Source organism: Amphiura filiformis, chromosome 5, assembly GCF_039555335.1.
Source record: "Amphiura filiformis chromosome 5, Afil_fr2py, whole genome shotgun sequence".
Classification (NCBI taxonomy): Eukaryota; Metazoa; Echinodermata; class Ophiuroidea; order Amphilepidida; family Amphiuridae; genus Amphiura; species Amphiura filiformis.
In genome coordinates this window covers 16735756-16760449 of record NC_092632.1, presented here as the reverse complement: position 1 = coordinate 16760449, position 24694 = coordinate 16735756, and the positions used below count along the sequence as shown (strand labels likewise).

General features: G+C 35.6%; 2 protein-coding genes across 2 annotated transcripts; both read right to left on the bottom strand.

Annotated features, from left to right (window-relative positions):
- LOC140151662 (ATP-binding cassette sub-family C member 9-like) lies at positions 1-19216 on the bottom strand. Its single transcript, XM_072173997.1, has 25 exons — positions 19151-19216; positions 18476-18598; positions 17498-17728; positions 16989-17153; positions 16607-16682; positions 16163-16274; positions 14686-14790; positions 14336-14501; positions 13757-13894; positions 13138-13348; positions 11811-12016; positions 10525-10688; positions 9776-9845; positions 9517-9674; positions 7979-8071; positions 7560-7662; positions 6486-6599; positions 6152-6263; positions 5670-5797; positions 5307-5385; positions 5027-5135; positions 4603-4706; positions 3845-3978; positions 3232-3294; positions 1-1167 (listed from the first exon to the last, which is right to left on the bottom strand). The coding sequence occupies exons 1-25, from the start codon at positions 19214-19216 to the stop codon at positions 1030-1032; spliced, it is 3168 nt and encodes a 1055-aa protein (XP_072030098.1). The 3' UTR covers positions 1-1029.
- LOC140152727 (ATP-binding cassette sub-family C member 8-like) lies at positions 17889-22290 on the bottom strand. The gene is made up of 7 exons (XM_072175196.1): positions 22056-22290; positions 20863-21015; positions 20472-20627; positions 19151-19305; positions 18724-18858; positions 18436-18598; positions 17889-17928 (listed from the first exon to the last, which is right to left on the bottom strand). Exons 1-4 carry the CDS (start codon positions 22194-22196, stop codon positions 19246-19248), a joined length of 510 nt encoding a protein of 169 aa, XP_072031297.1. The 5' UTR covers positions 22197-22290; the 3' UTR covers positions 17889-17928; positions 18436-18598; positions 18724-18858; positions 19151-19245.
- Positions 22291-24694: the final 2404 nt, after the last annotated feature.

The following is a 24694-nucleotide window of genomic DNA, read 5'->3' as shown; positions in this document are numbered from 1 at the left end:
TCCGGACGATCGTAAGAATCGTCAAAATTCAGATTTTGGTTCCTTTATCATTGTCATGGATGTGCTAACATAGCCTGCGAGTGGCTCAGCCGAAACCCGCGTATTTAAGACAAAATAAGACATTTTATACGAATCTGTAATACTGACAGTATATAAATTAGCTACGCGGGGCTTCAACTTCGTCAGTACTGCTGTTTTCTTCGGTTTTTTTGCCAAATTTGTCATTTCAAAAATACCAAAGGACAATTTGAATGACTTATCCTTCACTTTTAAGCAATTTATAAACTATTTTAATTTGTTTACACTTGCGCTGGGATCACTGAATCGGTCTTTAAGGAAAAGTTTAGTAGTAATAGCATAAATATATATTCTATATAATGAAGAAGGACAAACACGTCATTTAATTAAGTTTTCTATATCATTGAAAACTTGCTGTTTTGACCTTGTTTTCACTGATCGAAATGTTGGCTTCTTTCTAACCTTCCAACCCAACATTGATCAGAAAGAGGAAATTGGGGGAAGCTATTTACTTTAACCCTATTATTTAAAGAGTCACCGTCAAACATTTTTGTCCGGCATTGTCTGGCACTGGTACTCAATGATATTCGTTTTATGTTTGAAAAAGACACATGTCTTCACTTGTTGACTCACCAATGTAGCCTTATTAAATCAGTGCAATTGTAAAAAAATACCAAAGAGTTGTTCATATTTTTTACTTCTGTTAGTAAAACTTTTTAACAGTAGGTCTAATTATAAATCAAATCAAAACTACTTTAAACACCCTTTTATATGTAACTTGTTCGCTTAAATTAAAGCTGACTAATGAACATGATGAAGCAAAACACATAAGATAAGCGTTACTGATGGCATTATCATGCCCTCTGATACTTGACGGAAGAGACTCTTCTGAAACTGAACGGAAACTGGGGGTCACTGGACTTTCTTCAGCTCTATACAGTATGGTGAATGGAGTCGATCATTGGTATGTGCTATTTATACGACTATGGTCTGAACAAGAGCTATGTGTAATTATTTGTTTGCTTGAACCATGCCGTAGAACATAGACTCTGGTCGACGTAGAAGCTGCTCCGGACTGCCACATTCCACCACTTTCCCTTCATTCAAAACCCATATAGTGTCTGACTGAAGAATAGTAGCTACTCGATGCTATTAATATAGAAAAAAGTTTCATTATAGAAAATGAGTTGTTAAAATACCAAAATGGCTTTAAAATCTGATTTGTGGAATACATGCCTATTTCAAACTATGATTAACTAAAGGTCCGTTCATACTACCACCGCATTTGCGATGCGTTGCTTTGCGATGCCGATATATCGATTACTTTTGCCGCAACTCAACGCAACTCGTCGCATTTCCAGGTTAAAATGTATTTAACTTTATTGCGATATCGCAATGCAGTAGATGCGGTGCGACAACACACCGCATCGCAAAGCAACGCATCGCAAATGCGGTGGTAGTATGAACGGACCTTAAGACACCGAACAAGGAAATTACTGAAAGTTGTTTTACTAATCAATTTTGATATTTCCCACTTTATCTAAGTTATACAAGCATGTGAATGAGAATTACATTTTTATCTCTAGTCGCAAAACCAAATACACTAGCTTTCGTATAATTAGGGATTTGCCATTTGGTCTAATACTGTTTCGTCTAATACCAATGCGCATGAAGTCTATATCCACTACGCCCAATAATCAGGGGATTTGCCATTTGGTCTAATACCATTTGGTCTAATATCCATTTCGTCTACATCCATTTCGTCTAAACCCATTAGGTCTATATCCACTACGTCCAACAATCATTTGGTCCTTTAACCGTTTGGTCCGATAACCATTTGGTCCGATAACCATTTAGTCTAATAACCAATAAGTCTAAAACCATTTAGTCTAACAACCATTTAGTCTAATACTCATTTGGTCTATAACCATTAGGCCTAATAGCCATTTGGTCTAATACCCATTTGCTCTACACACCATTTAGTCTTACAAGCATTTAGTTTATTAATAAATAGACGAAATGGTATTAGACTAACTGGTTATTAGACCATACGAGTATTAGACCTAACGGTTATTAGACCAAACGGTTATTAGAGCAAATGGTTATTAAAGATATATTAGACCAAATGGTTATAAGACTATATGGTTAGTAGACATACCGGTTATTAGACTAAATGGACATTAGACTATATGATTATTAGACTAAGTGGCAATTAGCCTTTCTGGTAATAGACCAATTGAATATAGACTAAACGGGAATTAGACCAAATGGTATTAGACCAAATGGCAATAGACCAATAATCATTAGGTCCAATAACCATCTGGTCCGATAACCATTTAGACCCAAAAACATTTAGTATAATATCCAATAAGTCAAAAACCATTTAGTGTAATAGCTATTTGTTCTAATACCCATTTGGTCTAAGAAGCATTTAGTCTACTAACCAATCGGTCTACTAACATGACTATTACCGATTTGTCTAATACTATGATGTTGAATAGGCGCAATAACGGTACTACTGTGAGGTCATGGTCCGGCGTCACCGTGATCTTAAAGGAGTGCAACCTCTGCTTTCGGAGTCTCATGAACAGTATAACAGCTATAATACATGAAGCATTTACAGCAACTCCATATGCAAATAACAGAAACAGGAAAACCTATTTTGTTTTAATGTTGAAATGGTATATAACTGGTACAAGCCCATGCATCCCTGGTAATACATGAGCTTACGACTATATTATTTATTAACCTGGAAAAGACCGGGAAAAGAAAGACGAAATGGCAATTTTGTTAAACTTCAAAACGAATTGACACATAGACGAAAATGGTATTAGACTAACTGGTAATTAGACCATCTGCTTCTTGGACCTAACAGTTCCGGTATTAAACCAAACAGTTATTAGAACAAATTGTTATCAAAAAAATATCTGATTAGTAGTCATACTGGTTATTGGACCAAACAATATTAGACTGTATGATAATTAGACTAAGTGATAATTAGCACTTTCTGGTAATAAACCAATTGTATATAGACTAAAATGGTTATTAGACGAAATGGTATTAAACCAAATGATAATAGATTGTATACTTTATAGGTCACTTTAAATTGAAATAAATCATATTTTCATTTATCAATGCATACTTATGTTTCAACTGTGTAAATAGTATTTATTTCCGAGTGTGTTACAGAATGAGAGTAAATGTCAAACTTACAGCAATGGTTAAGACGGTCTTAGTTTTAAAAGCCGTAGAGACCACATTTTGAAGGACACGCTCCTGTAATATCATAATGTGACAAATGGGGAATATATACAGGGTGATTGGCAAGATTTAAAATGGTTTAGAAATAATACTGCCTCAGTTCAAATTTTTCGTATTGCTTAACTATTGGTTTTTTTTGTAACGGATTTGTAACAATTGTGAACGACGGAATATATTACGCATCATGCTAAATTTTGTAACTCCTTTTGTTAAATTCCAAAATGCCATGCTCTTAATTGTAGACTCGGATTTTCTTGTTAATCCATAGGTGGGAAACCGAATAAATTACGAAAAGCTTTGATATCAAAGATCTGAACCGAACCACTATGCATATAAGGTATCGCAGATAGATTGAAACAAACTATTTTCCTCCATATACTAGTACTGACGATGTCCGTCATGGTCGGTGCACAAAGGCAGAAATGTTGTTGCTTTTTCCTTAATAGGCCCAACATTCCAATTTTGTGTGTGGTTCACGCACTATCCTGGTAATGTCTTTATTTACAAGTTAGTCAACGGTAGCTAAAGTATCTGTTAGAATACATGCATTAACTTAATACTGTACCGTTTCGTAATCTACTGATGCTGTTGCTTCATCCATTATTAGTACACGTGAGTTCCTTAGGAACGCCCGTGCTAAACTAAACAGTTGACGCTGTCCGGCACTGAAATTATCCCCACCTTCGGATACTAATGCATCTGTATCGTAGATTCAAGAATACAAAAGTGTTATTTCTTAATGTTTGATAGCATGTTTGATAACCAAGAAAGGTTTTGAACATGTTATTATATATTATGTTTGATTATTAGGTTTTCCTTTTTTTTAACTATTTCTTTATTTACATAAATAAAGCAATTGTTAAAAAAAGAAACAAAGTAAATTTCAAATACATATAATTGTTATTGTCTCTTGGGTTGATACAATGACGTTATCACAATCCTGTAATGGCGGGAATAGGCCGAACACATATAAGACCAAAAAAAAAAGTGATGCCATCAGGTCGTTTTGAGTTTCTTTTGAAAAGAAAAGACTACATGGGGAGTTTCTGTTTTTAAAACACTATGGTACTTTGTCTTTGTGATATATCTTGTTTCTGGTTGTGTTTTTCTTGGTTATTCCCCAGAAGAGAGTTATCTGCTTGAAACGTTGCATTATTGATCACAAAATTATACTAATGTTGAAGATTTGTATTTGAAATACAAAAACGTAATCATCTACATGTACTTTCGCTTATAAAGTGGGACGATATAAGTCTTTTATCAATCAAACATACCGAAAACCATTATTATTTCACACAAAACGTAAAGGTATTATATTATTACCCAATCCGTTGCCATATTGTGAAACAACTTGCTGCAGTTGTGCTATTTCCAACGCATGCCAAAGTTCCTGGTCACTTCTTCTCCCTTCTGGGTCCAAGTTGCTTCTAGAAATTGTAATTTAATTTGGAAACCAATAACTTCTTGTGATTCATATCATTTTCTTAAAATGTTAGATGTACAAAAGTAAAGAACACATTCACATATCATTGTTTGGTTGTGATTAAGTAATTATACATTATGTGCATTTCAAGTACCAAACGCGCATGCAGCCTCATGTCGAGCAGCAACGCTACCTACGATCTTCCCACTGAATACACTTGGTTTGTTTAGATGGGAGTATCTGGTGTTAAAAACAGAAGCTTTGGAATGGCACTTCTTTTAGCTATTTGTTAAAAATAAGAAATCTGTCCGTGTAGTTGAATACCTGATTGTACCATTGAAAAGTACCGGGTCCTGAGGAATGATTGATAAGCGTTGTCGTAATGATGTGAGAGACAGCCCGCCAATGTCTTCCCCGTCAATGACAATTTTACCTGTTAAATGAAAGAAAATTGATAAAACTGAATTCAAAAATAGTAAATTCTGTGTTCTCCCAGTGTCCATAGTGGCAGAAATAAGAAGATTACATAGCATAGCAACTATTGTAAAAAAACAAAAAAAAAACAACAACAACAACAAAACAAAACAAAAAACAAACAGATTACCTTTAAATGTCTGAATAAGTCTGAAAAATGCCAGGGCTAGCGAAGATTTACCACTCCCTGTTCGGCCACATATACCAACCTACAGATTACACAGCCAAAATGTAAAGTCATTAAAAACAACGATGTTTATTAAATCTATTTTCAGGGGTACACCAAGGTCATTGGATACCCTATCGAATGACCTTGAATTTGCAGTGTGACATGAAATGTTGTTATTTTATAAAGAACAACTTTTGAGATAGGGCATAATTTATTTTGGAAAACGAGACGGAACTGCGTACGGAAAACTAAATGTTGGTGAGGAGGGGGTGTGTGTGAGTATGTGTAAACGCAATACAGGTTGGTGTAGTAAATTATAAATACCTTTTCTCCAGCTTGCACAAACATAGTGACATCTTTTAATACAGCAGGTAGCTTCTCTGCATATCGTACTGATATGTTATCAATCTCAATTGCTCCTCTCGAAGGCCACCCCGGTGGAGGTTCTGATCCTATCAAATATAATTAAAACATGTATAAACAAGATCGGATCAACTGACATAATATACTAAATGAGAGAAAGAAAAAATCAGAACCAGCTGGAATCGATAATGAATAATAGAAATGTAATTTAGTGACATACTAAGTACTTCAGCCATTTCAAATCAGTGTCCAAATTGGCAAAATATGATTTCAGAAATTAACATATTAAAACACAAGTGGAAGATGAAGTTGGCCGTCGGGTCTTGGTGTTTTACATTCTAACATAACTTATCGTTCTGGCACAATGTGCGTTAAAAGACGCTTTAGGGCCCCTATATAGATTGTACTGTGGTTTCAATAAAAATAGTGTTTACACACTATACCTCGGTAGTTCTCTGTAGGAACCATTGCATAATATTGAACTCTTTCAACTGGGTTCATTTGCATCTCCGTCTCTGTAACAGCTTGAACAAAATCGTACATTGTTATCGCAATCTGGCAAGGAAAAAAAAGTAAAAATAAAGTTAGAGCCTTCGTGTATGAGATTTACATCGAGTGGTGTGGTCATTGGTGGTGGTGTATGGAGTGTGTGTGTGTGGGGGGGGGGCTATATTATATTGTTTTATATTCTGATAGCAACCAAAGTCAAAGGGGTGCGTTTATTTAATATTCGCTGTATGATAAAATAGCTTCAGGACTTAGTTTTGCATTTTTTACCATCAATACATAGCTTATAGCCAACCCAACTTCACTAGGTGCCAGAACGCCGTTTGTAGATTGGACGAGTGTGGTTACTCCAACCATTAATACAACAACAGCACCACAAAGGCTCTGTAAATGAACAAGAAAATGTATTTGTAAGGGCATTTAATTACAAGCATTTCAACTCTTTGATTAAAGTTGATTGGCCTTAATTTTTCATATTATGTTTCTACGATTGAGGCATATCCTTAAAACAATCCGTTTTCATAGTTACATCAATCCAGCGGTGTTGTATGAGAACATACTAGTATAACAATGCTCATAGGATAGCACATAATACTTCCGAAGGGGTTACCACTTTTGACCGTGTTTTGTTCGCGCAAACGTAACTCGGGCGTTAAATTTACTGAGATAATGAGAGAAATATGAGGTTTCCTCTGTTACTATATCAAATTCTTAGTTTTAATGAGGAAAAATGGCGAGGTGAAGCTGTCGATCTGCTCACACACAAGAAGATTAGAAATCAATTTTTGTAACAGAGAAAGGGGCACAGATTTGATGAGACATGTATAGTTTTAAAAAAGGAGAGTTGTGAAACAGAGATAACCAGTAATCAGTTTGCCCCCTACAGAAATTGATTCGAAAGTAAGACAATGGCAGGAAGAACAACAAACAACCTAAAAACTAGTTAGAAACATCCCATCGTTTTGTATCATCTGGCTGTTACCCCAACGACGGAACTCGTTTATGTAATGTCTTCCCCGATGGATAACAAAAACACTCAACACAATGAATGGGACCACAATCGAGCACGCCGCGGCGTGTTCGATCGTGGTCCCGTGGCAAATTCGCCATGTAGCTCCATGTCATGGTGGCTCCAATGGCCGAGCATGATGTGCAGGATAAACTTACTGGAAACCGACGCGATCTTTTACTGCATCTTTTGTTACATCTTATTGTTAAACTAATTAGCTACTCGGTTAAAAAATGTCAATGATGATAACACTCAATGTCTGTGCTGATTACACTAAGTTGGATGTGGACAACTGCTAAAAACACGAAATAGGAAAACAAGTATAGAATACTTACCAACTGAAGACCAAGCCAACCAAAACTGGCTTTTAGGTAAAGGAATGCTGCGTTGTTTGTATCTATATATTCCAGAAGTTTGAGAAAGAAACGACTTTGTTCCCTGTAATATTAATGGTTGGTGATTAACATGGTTAAGGGATAAGGACAAACTTACTTGTATGAACTTGTTTTTCAATGAGTAAGTCTCGCCAACCCCACACTACCCACCCATCCTGAAAACACATTCACACTGCAGCACGCCGTCTAATTAATACACTTTTAGTCGGCGAACACCCCCAAACAGATCGTGGACGCATATGCCCGACCCACCCCAAGTCACACAACCCCACACATCTTATATACCCACGGTATACTGATGAGCTTAAATTGTAATAACATCATTTTGATTAAATATTATAAATATATATAAAACTTACCTATAAGCACGTATAGTTGCAAGGCCACTCAAGGTCTCGGAAAAATGTGAGAACACCGGGGATTTTGTTACGCTATCAAGTCTTTGTAGTTCCCTGTAATTATAGAAACGATAATTCTGACGAATTGCTCTATTGTTCAATTCAATCAAAGAGTTGAGAAAGTTGTGAGCTATTGTAGTTTTAACGTTCCATCGAATCATGCAGAAAAAGTATTGACAATTCATGATAAGCATACCTTTCATGATTCCAGTGTTTCCCACTTCCCCTGCTTTGTATCATGCCTTTTAATTGTACATTATACATATATTATATCTTTGATCAGTAGTGAACCATTTGATTGGCATATCAGAGTTTCTCTCTGTAAACTTGATGACTTTGTCGGCTTATTAATCTCTGTAGTTCTTACTGTGGCTATTGTTCACAGTTAAGCATAAAAACAAAACACACAAACAGCCTTTGTAATCTTTTAGTAGTGGCTTGTATTAACACAGTTAGCACTTCACCTGAATCCAGCTTAGTCCAATCATAAAGACCATGCATCAATATCACAATAAAAGCTTACTAACCAGCCAACGATATCAAATATTTTACGTATGGCATGGCAATAGAATGAAATAGAATAAACTCAACAAAAATTTGAAAAGTTTTTTCAAGCAACTATATCTTAGATTATTTGTGACATGTTCATCCCTTAACAATGACACCACATTTGAAACAATCACCTTTGTCACACCTGAGTAAACGTCTTGTGAATGTAGTAGGGTCTCAAACAGATTGTGCCAAATTGACTATTATTTCTGCAGCCAGGTGCAATCCCATATCTTCACAGTCAGTGTGTGATCCAATGCACCCTCCAAGATGACAACGTTCGCCCCCACAGATCCAGGGTAGCCAACGACAGAAAAAGAGAGTAGAGAGAATGGAATGGTCTACTATCAGCCCAGACCTCAACCCGATTGAACACTAATTGTGGGACTACCTTGAATGCACCCACATTGCATGACCTGCGACGTATTCTGGTTGAATAATGGAATGCCATCCCATATTAATGTGTGGCCAGGCTGGGCAGCAGCACGAGGAGGGTGTCTGGCTGTTGTGGCTGGGCTATGGTTTTCCACATGCTATTAAGGTAAGTGACTAGTGTTGTTTGAGCGCAGAATAATGGTCAATTTGGCACATTCTGTTTGAGAACACCAGTACATTCACAAGACGTGTACTCAGACTGAAAAGGGTGATTGTTTTAAATGTGGTGTCATTGTAAAGAGGAATAAAGTAGCTATCCATTGATATGCAACACGATATGAACAAGTCACAAATATTCTGAGATATAGATGCTTGAAAAAACTTTCCAAACTTTTGTTAACGAGTTTAGAATAACATACTCGTACATTTCAGTTTGTTTGTTTGTTTGTTTGTTTATTTCTTCTTTATACTGGGTCCATATTCAGGGGAAAATTTAAGTATTCCCCTGTTCTTCCATATGGCCCAGTTCAATAATACTATTAGTTCTTTTGTGATTGCCAGCTTGTTTCTCTTACCTTGATGTTCGAATAAAGTAAAGCGCTATCATAGAATAGATGACGAGCACTGGAATGATTTCAAGTATGAATACTGGCGAAATGATGGAATTGATGATGAAAGCAAATAATAATGTCCACAGAAAGTAATTCAGTCCCATTAACGCGATAATAAGTTTCTGCAATTGAAAATGGAAATCAAAATCATAACACAGTAAATAAAACATTAATTTAACAAATACAAACAAATAAACATAACACACCCCAGTTGTACACTTACCGTATCTATGATTTGCGTATCGCTGGCAAACCTGTTCAATATACGACCCACAGGTGTTGTATCAAAAAATCTACAAAAATCAGGGAGAAAGTTGAATAATTTACAATCATGTTGATGATGATAATAATATTCTTGTTACTGATGATAAATGATGGACGATGGATGATGAGGACGATGATGGATGATGATGGATGATGATGATGATGATGATGATGATGATGATGATGATGATGATGATGATGATGATGATGATGATGATGATGATGATGATGACGATGACGAAAACGACGGTGATGATAAAGACGAAGGTTTAAGAATGTATGGAGTTAATGTCAGGGTCAGGGGAGCAAAATACAATTTCGGGGGTACAGACGAAAAAAATAATATTGCAGTTGCATCATGCAATACATAAATTTATACCGGTTTGTATTTAGAGAGATTCTACATTTCTTCGAGCTTCCAAAAAAGGCTTTATTTGGACGATGTGCGAGCAAAAATGTGTATTTTACACTATTTTCGCTCATGATCAGGATGAAAAGGGCTTTATTGTGACAATGTGCAAAAATGTTGTATTTTACACTATTTTGGCCCATGTTAATTTTCTTATTTTCTTTAGTTGTGCCCTCTTTCATTTTTTGTCAGAGGGGCAGTTTTTCCTTTCATTTTTGTCGGGGGGCACACTGTCCATGCCCCCCCCCCCACCCGCCACTGGCTACGCTAATGGTTAATGTACTTTTGTCAATACTGACCTCATTGGTGCTGCCATTACATTACGTAACATATTGAAATGTAGTCGTTTGGCAGCAAACCAAGCGGCTATAACGCCAGCCAAAGGAAATAAAAACGCCATCACGATGCAGCCACATCCTAGATAAACATATACTGCCAGATATTCATCGTTTACATCTGAAACCTTTGAACATAGAACGAATACAGCTACGTTTAAAGTAAATGGGAATGTTTAGGGCTTCAATTAGATCATGTTTAAGGTAAACATTTCTAAATTTTAAAAAGTAATCGATCCTTGAATAGAGATATAATGTTTTTACAATTTTATGAGAAAATATATTATCCATTTTTTAATAATTCAATACAACTGGGCGTTAACACGTTTTACGATAGATGGCAGCATAATAGTTCATTGGCAGTGATATTTACTAATAAAACTGATATAATTATGGGGCGCACGGCATTAACTTACCGTGCTATATTGTTATGATGTCTATTCACTAATCATGCTAACTCAGGCGTCATAGACTGGTTTTATTTTGGAAATAATATGCCTATTTAAGCATCAAGCGGCAAGTTCGCTGGCAACCAAAATTATTTTGGTTAATTTGGGTATGCTGATTTGAAAAATTTTGTCTGCCAAGCAATATTGGAAACCCATGACCAAAAGACCCCCAAATCCCCTACATTCTCAAAATTAAACATGTTCCAAATTCACTAAAAACATGTCAAATTATTTATCTGGTTTAAGATCGCAAAAATGTAACATATTTGCGCGTAGGACATAATATAATAGTTACCAAGTTTTGAGGCCCAACAGGTCTAAGGCCAATTTGCATGTTATACAGGGGTGAAAATAAAAGTTGCTCCAATATTCGTAAAAATTTAATGCAAACTGTTCCTCAAGTTCAATGAATTCAGGAAAAGAATAGTTTTTACTATCTGCGATGCTAAGTTCAGAAGATAGATGATAAATAAGTACATATTTCATTGAATCCTATGCAATCTTACATATCTTTTGACACTTTGCTGTGTAACTAGACATTGCAGATAGTGCAAACTATTCTTTTCTGAAACCTCTAAGCTAGGCAAACAGTTTGCCTCAACTTTTACGAATATTGAAGCAACTTTGACTTTTGACCCAAAAACAACAAGCAAATTGACCTGTGACCGTTTGTGCCCCATAACCTCTGAACACGCACAAACATTAGATTTCTGTGATATCAAGACAATCCTGCTATTGACTAGTATTAGCGGGATAATTATGTTATTATTTTGAATACACCGTGCAAAATAGACGACATACCGTACTGTTATATAACCCTGCTTCAGACCATTTAGAAAGCCAAATATCTCTTGATATGTTGAAAGACATAAAAATCATACATAAAAATAAGAATGCAAATGCCCAAACGATGCCCATGTTTCTAGCGTAATAAATGTAGACACCAAGATCTACTGCACCACGGGGCAGTTCCTCATCTTCCACTAAGGCTCCCTTTTCCTTGTCATCTGAAGGAGAAAACAGAGGATGTGTCATTTTGAAAAACGTTCTATAGAGATATAGTAAATGTAGCAAAGATGCTAATACACCAATCCGGAGAAGCGTTTACTGTATTTGGCCCTCTATTGACGGCAACACAGATGTTGGGAGATTTAATTCGTAATGCAATACTTATGATTGTGTATTGAATGTCACTGTTGTGTACAATTCCCGGGTACAATTCTGTATAGCACACAATAAATAATGGATTGAACCCCGGACTTTGGGACACCGCAGTTTTACATCGGGGACGCCGCAGTAATGGTGAAGTCGGATAGGTGTATAGTGTAGTATATTAAAATAATTATATCAATGGACATTTCTACTGCTGTATTTGCCATTTATTATAAGTATACATTGAGGTATTGGGTAAAAAGGTAGTGGCTGCGTAGGTTTTGGGTGCTTCTCAAACAAGCTAAAATAAACAAAAGGTTGCTGCCCAAAAACAAGCTAAAATAAACAAAAGGTTGCTGAATTTGACGGTATTCACCAAAGTTTGTCCTCAAACTAGTGGCACACAAATAAAAATAGAAATTTAAGGTATTGCTTTATCATAGCATGTTTGGCGCAATTGTTTATGCTATTTTGACATTAATTTGGAGATATTTATTTATTTTTCCCTAATACATTGTGAAGGTATTAAGATAATTATGGTTTAAATTTAAATCATTGCTTCCAATACACCTTTTCAGTAAGACCATAAAGCTGAATATATAACTCCATCGCTGAGCGACGAGCGATTAGTATTTCATCAATGAGCCAGCGCATTGTTCCCAACACAACAACCTTACTGGTTGAAACCAGTCGCTATCGCTTAGCGATGTAATATAAATTCAACTTGAGACTTTTGACCCCTGAAGTCGTCATACCGATGCGCACATCGTTACTGCGCACTTCAAGGCTTAGGAAATTCAAAGTAACGATGTTCGCGCAATAACGACGTGTTTTTTGGCGTGACCATGGGCGTGACGTCAAATGATGACATCAGGGGTGACACGCAAAGGCTTATGGGAATATCGAGAAGGTAAATTATGGAATATTTATTTCCTCTCAGGTTATTAGCATAATCTGTGAACACATAGCAACCTACGTGTTGAAGCAATATCATGACGTCGTCTTCTTAAACGTGTCCTTTGTTGCGAGTCCAGATCTGCCTCTGCTTCTGAAAAACTGGTTGACATATCAGAATCTGTTTCGTTCTGCATGTCCTGTCGCCATTTCTCAAAAACGTTTGGATTGTCTTGGACAATGTCCTCAAATGTCCCTTGTAATACGATGTGCCCGTCATTCATCAGTATAATCTGTTTTAAATTTTGAAAGATTAATTTGTAAGATTGGTAAAAATCTCTAACAATTTTTAAAGAGCCATGTTGGCCTTATGTGTGCAATTCATTTGGGCCATGTTACCTTGTGAGGACCCAATACGCAGGGGCCATTGCAAGCTGATAATCAGGTGGTTGCGGATGCGATGTGGTGTCAAAGCAAAATTATGATACTACTCTAAAATCGTTGGGGGTACGATAAATTTACCCCACTGTAAGTATGTTGTTTTTCAATTTATAACTGCTAACCGTCTTTTTTTAATGAGGCTGTTAGCCTTGTAATTATCGCCAGCCTTGAACGTCACGTGTCGCGTGTCCTATAATCGACTTCAAACACAACACAAAACATGCATGACAATAACAAATTTGTATAACATGTCATATTACCTTGTCCGCTTGTTGTAAGTACTGGAGTTGGTGCGTCACCAGTACAATAGTTCGACGAGATTTACGAAGCCTTCCAATGATTCCTTTCATGAAAAGATGTTTACCGACATTTACATCTAGGGCTGATAGTGGATCATCCTGGATAGTAGTGATAACAAGCAATCTAAGATTGGTCAAAGATTCCTACCGACCACCTAGTTCATATTCCTCATCCTACATTCGTGTACTGTTCTTCCGGAAATAAGATTTGCCACATCGATCGATCTTATATTATAGGCATCAAGACAATGCTAACAACTTTGAATTCATCTATTTTTGTGAGCGCATATTATAGTATATATAATAAATTATATGTGGACACCAATATTGGAAGTTACCATTTTCCCAAAGATATATTACGGAAAACCATTGTAAGTGAAACGAAGATCAGCAATTATAAATGATTACTTTTTTCAAATCTTTATAAGATTACTTATCTTTTTATTTTTTCTCTTCTCATATTTTTTAACTTTTGAAAACTTCTAACGTTGAAGAATGCGAATTAATAAGTATTAATTTTGTTATGAACTATAAACCTACCAGTAGAACAATATCCTTAGATGAATACATCGCTCTAGCAACACTAACTCGTTGTTTCTGTCCACCACTTAAATTGATGCCTTTCTCGCCAATCTCTATCATGTCCCCTCCAGGTAGTATAGCAAGATCGGGTTCTAGAGCACTAGCTACAATCACCTTCTTGTATCTATAAAAAGGTGATAAATAAAAGACTATAATAGACATTGCATCAAAAACAAAATAACATACACGACAAATGCACATGCAACGCACCAGTGACTCTCTTGCGCGCTTTGTATGTCTCTCCCCTCCTCCCCTCTTGTCTCCAAATTGTTCCGTCTTCTCTCTCTTTGTTGCTGCGCTCTCTTTACCTTTGTTCATCATACGGTTGTCCAAACAGTATATTATCCTTCAAAGAAGCATTTACAAGCCACGCCTTCTGGGCGGCATACGCAATCGACGGAACGTTACTCGCTCTGAAACAAGCAAACAAGTAAACAAGTTAAACAGACTTAACGGAGTATTTCGTGATCCTAGCATCCTCTTTTTATGACATTTTTCAGTAGATATCCACGAAAAATGCTTATTCCCGAAATTCCAGTTACGATTGTGCGCTTGCGAGTTATGCATGATTATGTGTATTTCACGATATCTTTGCTAAACGAATTAATCTGCAAGAAAGTTTTCGTACATAAACATAATGTACCCAGAGGTTTCCAGTGATATAAAAATCTCAACTTTTTTTGAGAAAAGTGGGGGATGATGCTATGGATCACGTAATGCCCTTTTAATTGCGTGCAGTGATTAATTTACATCATAATGCTAAATTTATTTCAAGCTTCACATATTTCGCAATTGTGTATTGGAAATTCAAAACAGAATTTGTAGCATTATCGAATATTAAGCAATTGACACAAATTTCTGAATGGACGAATAATCATTTGTACATGTACATATATATTTTACCAAAATCTCCATTCTGAATTTTATACTGATATCATGTTATGCAGACCCGTTCCAACAAGAAACAAACAGCACAAAAAGACAAAAAGCTGCTAAGCAGTCTGCACTGACCATAGGGAATGGTTAATTCGCGTTGTACATTGCATGTAAACACATCAAAAAAGTAACGACGACCATGCTAAATTTGTAAAAAGTATTGGCAAGCAGAATTTATTTCTGCGGATTATGACACCTCATTTGTTGCAATTGCCTCAATATTGATGTGACAGCGTACATTATAATAAAATGATAGTAACCCAGGATTTGAAAGTTGCAGCAAAATTCTATTGACTTGTATTCTAGTATCTATGGACAGTGATGGAAGGATCTCGGATCTCATTGGATTATTCCTTTTGTTTCATGACTTTGGAGGAGATCGAATCATGTGATAATCAATAAAAATTGTTATTATTCACACCATTCGTCATTAGTCATTGTTTACTTAATCTCATGTTGAAACATGACAAGTTTAATTTTTTTTGTGACAAACAGGGTCACAAGAAGTCAAAGGTAGTTTTGAGTCTAACTTTACCACTGAAAGGACAACTTGCACTTGCAGGCCATTTAGGAACTTGTTGGTCAGAAAAGATATATTTCAATTTGTCACTAAATGAATTATGACCACTGATGTGAATAATGACAGTAGGATTCTGATGCAACTCTCAAATCTTAGGTTACGCTAAGATATTAGGACAAATGCAACAAACGAGATGTCATAATGCAGAAATAAATTCTGCTCTGAATGAATATCCGAAAGGATCTGAAAGGAATAATGGTCTTTCATTAAGGGTCGGTAATTACTTTTTTGATCTCTTTATATCGATTTAATTAAATTGGAATTATTACCTTTTTCCTCCAAATGAAACACTGCCGCGCACAGTCGTCATTTCACTCAGGATTGCAGAGAGTAGTGATGATTTGCCACTGCCTACAGTCCCCATGATCATTGTTATTTTGCCTGAAATGATAACAACAACGATGCGGGGCCATGAAATTATATTTTGGTAGAAAAAAAGTATTTTGACAAAGTTTTATACTTTTGGGATCAACCCATAGCATATTGTAGACGTTGATATAAAATCGGTTCCGTAACACATTTACGGAAGAACAAAATACTTTAAAACGTGTTTTGTTTTATTATATGAGGGTCGGTCAGTATGTAATGAAAGTTGTTGAAGTTCATATTCGCCCGGAGCAAAAAGCAAGAAAAATGTAGGCCTACATCTATGATTTGCGTGTATCGTCAAAAAGTGAAAAGAAAACTCATCATGGAAACCTGTTGATACTCACCTTCTGGTATCGTCAAATTAATATCGTTCAGTACAGGCCGTGAATTGTCATCCCAACTAAACGACCCGTTATCTATCTGTAAATCAAATGTTATTTCAATTATATTGAAAACAATGATAATTTAACTTGTCAACTTAAAGCTAAATAAACCCCTCTCACTCTGGCAATACTTGGTAGCCGGCCAGGCGACCTCCTTTAGTGAGTTGCATACGTATCTAGACTATACCCTTTATAAAGATGCCGCAAAGAATAAATACCAGTGTTTGTGTTGTTTATAATCATTAACATAAAAACACAACGATGTCACATGACAAATAGCTCCCGGACGAGCCCCCAATTCGTAGCCCGGTTAAGATCAATTATCCCAGTTCAATGGACATACCTTGATAGCATATAAGTGAGACTTTTCTGTGTTAAAACCACTTTGGTTAGTTAAAACAGGCAAAATATTATGATCATGTTTGTCCACACATGAAGGTGTTCCCAATAGCGGTGTTGATTCAGAACACTGCTTGATTTGCCCACTTCTGTTACAGGTATGGTTTTCCTGAAACACAATCAAAGTAAAATTGCCGTTATGAAACCGAAAATATGAAAAGGCCAAAAAAGGAAGCGCAATAAAGCTCAATGATCAATCATCAAACGCAATAATGGTAAACCATACGCTCTCTGCATGAGTTTATACATCGTGCAATTATGGTCTTTGCATGATCAACGAAACCCATGCAAGCACATCGATTCATTTGCCAATGGGTATGATATGGGTATACGTGATTCTGGGTTAATTTATTTGTTTTTGATTCGTGTTAAAAATCGTCTAAAACAATCTTGGACAAGTTTTGGTAAAAGAAACACCGAGTATCATGGTATTAAGCTACTTTCCGCTTTCACCTTTATCTGCTGTTGTAATTCTTCATTCCATTGACCATCAGAATTTTCTGTTTCTGGTGCCTTAAGGAAGTTTTCCAATCGTCTAAATCCTATGAGTCCGTTGACAAGAAGAGACGTTACAATTGGCACAAAGTACATCGGTTCAATCAATAGATTCATGAATGATAAAGCAGCGAATGTACTGTTTGGTTGAAGAGGTAACCCCGTCAAATAGGGATACGATATGAAGACCTTAAAGAGCAAAATATTGACAGTCATGATTAGATCAAAACTTATTAACAAAATCACACATTTAGGCACAACAGTTAATATATATATATTTGGGCTAGAATGTATGCCTTTTTTTAGGATTGGAGATTGAAGTCTTGACGTTCTACAAATTATACTTACAGCGAAATGAGACAATGTTGGGACCAAAAGAGTGATAAAAACTGAAAAGAAATGGAAACGTACATTTGGAAGTTAAAACCATTATTGTTTTGTATTTTTTGAGGATTTTAAGCTGGATTACTATTTTGCAGTCAATCAGATTTCCCGGCAAATACAACAAACATTTAAAAAACATTTTAAACGGGTTATATTGTGGGTTTTGGTTTTGGTAAGAATGTTTTTATATCATTAAATGTAAGGTTATATAAAGGTCATGAAAACGTTTTTAAAACATTTTGTATGAAAATGTATTACAAAACCATTTTTAAAGTGTTGTCAAAATGTTATTGTAAAATATTGTATGCAACATTTTCGCCAAATATTTGGTCAATGCTTAAATAATATTAATGTTAGAATATTTTGCAGTAACGTTTCAAACAATGTTTTTGAATGTTTGAACACATTTTACCCGACATTTAAATATTTTCTGGTAATTCTTTTTGCGAATAATCTCGAAAAAGTTTTGTGTTTGCTGGGTGATCACTTAGGTTAATATTATTAATACATACCATTTAATCCATAGAAAGTGTTGTATTTAGAAATTAATACCATTTCCAATTTGCGTATAGCTTCAATAACCTTACAATACATCTGTTCCCAACCACAAAGTTTTAAAAGCTTGATACCAAGTAACAATTCATTGGATTTCTTCAGACGGTCATCAGCAAGATTCTGCAAATTTCACATCAAATAAATATGAAGAAATATTGACATTTTAGTCGTCATCATAAAGGAATAGACTCAGGCAACTTTATTACGACAATGATACTCTTAAAAATGTAGTTTAAAATACATACCATAATGTTTTCTTGAATATCTGATTGTAGCCGTCCAAGCAGCATTTGCAATGCAATAGCTATGAAAAGAACTGCCAAAGCAAAAAACGCCGATATATTGATTTGTGAGTACAACAGCAACAATATGACGAGGATCTGTAAGAAAGAGAAGTATATAAGAAAAATTGTTGAGCGTTTAGCAATCCCTCGTTTCAATTTATGAGTTTTCATTTCTCTTTTGTTCAGAAATAATAAGGGATTAAAAAGAGGGACAGAACATGTCCGCAATCATAACATTTATTATACTACATCGCTGCGCGACAGCGGTTGGTTTTTACCCAATGAGGTAGAGCGCATTTTGTTGCGTTAAAGGAGGAACGTTGAGATACACACTGTTTTAGCAATACCTTTTTAGCAAAAGGAATTTTCCAAGTAGTGCAATAAATACCTTCAATGGAATGGCCCAAATATAATGAATTCGTTGACAGAAGAATAACAGATTCATGGCATCCATGGACATATGGTTGGTGATCTCTCCAACAGTCATACTCCTCCAGATAATGAGTAACTTGAAAGTTTAAGTGATTTGTCGTATACCAATGTCTGTGGGAAAGACGATAAGAGGTGATGTCCATTTTAATTAAAATTGGTTAGTTTGTTAAACAGAACAAGTAAACTGATGTATACAGAAATAATGTAACTTTCTTAAAGATTGACATAACACCTAATATTATTCTCTGTCGAATATTGAGAAAGAACACGAAGAATGAGCTGTCTATAATAGATACCTTTAGGTTATCATAATGTTCAATACGATTCGTTTGAAATAATAAAAATGTTTGTACAGTCTCTGATGTCATTCAAAAGACTTCATTAATGTACTGGCTCTGAAAGACAGCAGTGATGTCTTTTGAATGACATCAGAGCCATAAAGGTTTGACTACAACGATTCTCCTATAAATGCATCTACGCACTGCCAGTTTCCACCTCGATACACCCGAGCACACAGATATTTCCATTACAGAGAGTCTAGCCTAGTACGCAGTCTGTGTTATACTAAAATATTAGAGAGCTTGCGAAATGACGTTACTTTTAACTTTAACTTTAACGTCTAGAGGATTATAGAGGATTATGTATTCAAAACCAAGGTGGTTTTGAATACATAATCCTCTAGACGTTAAAGTTAAAGTTAAAGTAACGTCATTTCGCAAGCTCTCTAATGAGTCATAAGAGCTTTGTGATATCTAGTGGAAATAGGCATCTGTGATTGGGTTTTCTCAAAACCTCAAGTGTTTCCTTCATCCAATTAGAATTTTTTTTATATCGAACGAAATCTAACATTTCCCCCTAAAAACACTTTTCTCATTAGGTCAACAGATAACGCAATTAAATATTATAGCAAGGCGAATGCGGTAAATCTATTGAAAACTACCTATCCAAGCACATTATTTGACCAAAATGTAGGGTTTAAAAGTCAAAACCTCGAGTGTTCCTTAAAATATTTTCAAATTTTATGTCATTAAATGAATGAGCAATGGCCAAATTTCTTTAAATTGCAAATCTTGTGCAAAAAGTTACTACTTTCGCCTGTTGTTTCATACGGTTGTAAATTCAATGAACTATGATTTTGCTAAAGAACGCTTACAAATTGATATGGCAGCAACGTTTTATTTATCACGAAAAACAACAATATGGCACATTGGCCGAATGTGGAATTCATTCGCAGAAATCGAAACCACATATTCAGCGTTTTATAACTTTGTATTTACCTGAATAGCTGTTCTGACGTGGAGGCCGATAATATTACATTGATAGACATGTTTCTGGATCAGGACACTCTGTAGTGTACTAGATATAAATATAACTCCAACTAAGACAAAACCATTGGAGAAAAACTCCTCTATTGTGACGTAATGAGCCTCTGCCTATAAGTACAAAGTGAAAGTAATAAATATTATGATTACTTTTTATTATTTTATAAGCTTATATTACCCAAGATTTATGATATTAACAATTTATTATAGGTGTTAACTATAAATATTCCCTGCCGCCAAAACAATACACCTGTGAATAAAGCAAGAGGTTGTCTATTTATTGAACAATATTGCTTGTATTCGTGGCTATTTTGGAGATATGTGCCTTTGTATGTTTCATTCCTACCTGTTTTTCCTCATAGTTAATAGCATAGGTAACGATTCCATTAAGAGCCAATGGTCCGATATAACCCGCTATGTCAAACCCGAGTCTTGTAAAGCCTGCCAAAATAATATCGCGTCTGCAAATCCTGTAAAGATGCTTCCATAGTGGACAGGTCTGAGAAAAGGATCAAATGTAAAAGACGGAGTTAACCTTTTAATTTTAGGTTTAGAATAATGTCATTTACATGGTTGAAATGGTTATCCTTTTTTCTTCTTTTTTTTAAGCTAAACCTCGCACATAAATATGTGGGTGTCATTTGGTCTAATACCATTTGGTCTAATATCCATTTCGTCTACTCCCATTTCGTCTAAACCCATTAGGTCTATATCCACTACGTCCAATAATCATTTGGTCCTTTAACCATTTGGTCCGATAACCATTTGGTCCGATAACCATTTAGTCTAATAACCAATAAGTCTAAAACCATTTGGTCTAACAACCATTTAGTCTAATACTCATTTGGTCTATAACCAATTGGTCTAATAACCATTTGGTCTAATAACCATTTGGTCTACACACCATTTAGTCTTACAGGCATTTAGTTTATTAATAAATAGACGAAATTGTATTAGACTAACTGGTTATTAGACCATACGAGTATTAGACCTAACGGTTATTAGACCAAACGGTTATTAGACCAAATGGTTATTAAAGAAATATTAGACCAAATGGTTATTAGACATATCGGTTATTAGACCAAACAATATTAGACTAAATTGACATTAGACTATATGATTATTAGACTAACTGGCAATTAGCCTTTCTGGTAATAGACCAATTGAATATAGACTAAGCGGGAATTAGACGAAATGGTATTAGACCAAATGGCAATAGACCAAATATGTTTGGATAAGCTTCACATATTAGCTCGGTATTATACGAAAACACAAGATACACACATAAAGTGATCATCTTTGGGGCACCACGAGTCGACCAATTATAGTACTCATATGGCAACGATAGGTCAGCTTTTTGAAATAACACGAGAAAGCTTCGAATAAAAATAAGCTCGGTAATCATGATAATATAACCTAATTGATACACATGATACACAGGGGATAATCTTTGGGACACCACGACAAAGTGCTAATAAGATACTAAGCAATGCCAATAGTAGTTCATTTTTGCAAATATTACGAGAACCTAAAACCTACCTGTTGTTTTCTTATATCTTCTTTTAAATTTGAATATAAACGAAACGCCTTGTGAGTTTCTGGTAACGTTCCCAAATCCTGTATTTCGATTGGTTGTTTGAATCCAAGTTTCAGCAACCAATTAAGCCACCAAAATGTCATTCTAAACAGGAAATTGACGGAGTTGTCCGAATATTTTATGTCTTCATCCGTCAAGGCAAGAGAGGCATCACTCTGGAAGGCATGTCGACCACGTTTTGTTACCTTTAAGGAAAAACAAAGTTTGAATGTTAATGCTTTCGATACGTCCATGCTGTAATTTCATATATTACGATTTATTTGAATGATTACTGCTGATAATTGAAATATGGATTACAATCTACATTTATCGCTTGTAAAACACTTTTATTTAAAAAACTAGTATTACTGTGAAACTGTGATGAGCCCATTGAAACCTTACGCATTAACATATTTAGTTTTATCGATAAACAATAATCACCTCGTATCCACTTACCCCGTGTATGATCAGATTGATCTCGATGATTATCAACATAAGAAATATTATCATCATCACCACAGTTAACCATATTCTGAATGCATTTATGTCAACTCTTTCCTGATGTAATCCAATTAAAGTGGTCACCCCGAAAATCAAAGAACAGATCCAATAAAGTAATGGTAAAATGCATAAGTAAGTGTTTTGCCTCGTCTCAGCGTATTGATAATTAACCAGAGATAATATAATGGCCGCAAGGAGTAATACTGGAGGGAAATAAAGCGGTTGTAAATTGTTTGTTTCTATCCGCGAAAAAGCCATATCTGTAAGAAACCTTTCTCCAATCGCTGCTGTTGTAAGAACAAACAGAACAATCAGGATCACCCAACGCGTTGTGTGGCCCGGCCATCTTCTCGGGCTATTGTTTCTTTCCCTGGTGTTTTCAACACAACATCTTTGCCAAATAAGAACCAGCGAAATAATGGATATGAAGATTATGTGTAGAGAAAAGGTACAGAGGCTTAGCAAACAAGGATCGAGTTTGACTTGGTTTATGGATGAGGAGTTGAAACCATTTTTAGTTACGCAGTACTTGAACCATGCATTGTCGGATATATTGCTGTACATCGTATCTATTCCAGACTTTCAGATGTGGTGGTCGTATACAACAGTAATTATCTGAAAAGTACAAAAAAAAAGAGCAAAATTATTAGGGTATACATAATCTAAAGGAATTCCACATTACTATTATCAATAGTCTATTATCAGCAAAATTTAGCCTACAAACCTAAGAATCTGGCTCCATTCAGGTCACTCGGAAACTATCACTGAGGCGGATTACGGGCAGACATGTTCCTGATTTTGGAAATCGAGCATAAACCGTTTTTTTTTAAAGTTATACAACTAAAACATGAATAAGGCATTATTCATCCATTCTTCTGTGCCTGAATGTCAGCTACGTCAGGTGCTTCGTATCATCATATGCAAAACGAATCATACATGTAGATTATATCGCAAAAAACGAGGAGCCGTGGATAATGTTTTTAGTGCAAAGTCCACGTGCCTATTATCATGACATACTACGGTTATCTTATTTACCTCTTGCACCAATACAACAAAACCAGGTGAGTATTATGTATGACAAGCTGTCAATACATGCAGCTATCAATCATGGCATTTAGTCTTGGGACAGTTTAGGACAATGCACTAAAATAGATCACCCTTCCACGTAACATTATCATCAGGCTCCGTGTTGGACTCTGCAACATTGATTGTTGGGGGAAGATGAGGGATATAGTTACAGGAGGGTTGAAGCTATACGTAGAACATTATTTGAAAAACGTCCATCAAAATTTACGTGACTGAAATTGACAGCGTGTCCCAACACATCTATGATTGTAGCTACCCGCAGCTTATTTAAAGCTATGTGCAGCTAAAGGACCAATCAGATTCCTCATTCTAATCACATTGATCGAATAGTTAGCTGCACTTAGCTGCTATCTATCCTCTGTCACAAATATTAGGCTACGTTAATTTTTGTAAGTGAAAATATCTACAGAATGAAAACAAGAAAATGGCATGGGCATAGGCTGCTGTTAGTAATATCTTAATGGAATTAGGTTTGTTATATCTGGCCATATACTAGTGTCCAATTCTATTCATAGTTATGTATTCCTCTTACGTACCTTTCCTCAAAGGGAGTCTCCGGCAATCATAACATTATGCCTTATACATGTTATATGTTAGAAAAATAATTATCAAGCACGAATCACGTGGTTTTATTTTTAAAAAACCTCATATTGACCCTAAAAACAAATAAAAACAGTCGGCTCTCAACACGCGATATTCAAAATTCCCGCGCCGAGTAAGTGCAATGGTTATTCATGCTCAATTGTCGTCAGCCTTCATTGTATAACTGGGATGTTATTGCACTCGACAATTTCGATCTTGATTTAATAGTTTGTCTCTATGAGACGAACTATTAAATTAAGATGGCCTTATAATAACTTTATTTTCAAAATTATACTTTTTCGTGGGGGAAAACTAATCACGTTGTATACCTCGTGACCGCCCTACAAAACGGACGGTCCACCGTGCGTATACTCCGTACGTTTGTATCAAATATATGCCAATCGCAATCTCTTTTTTGTACGGCCAGCCTCAA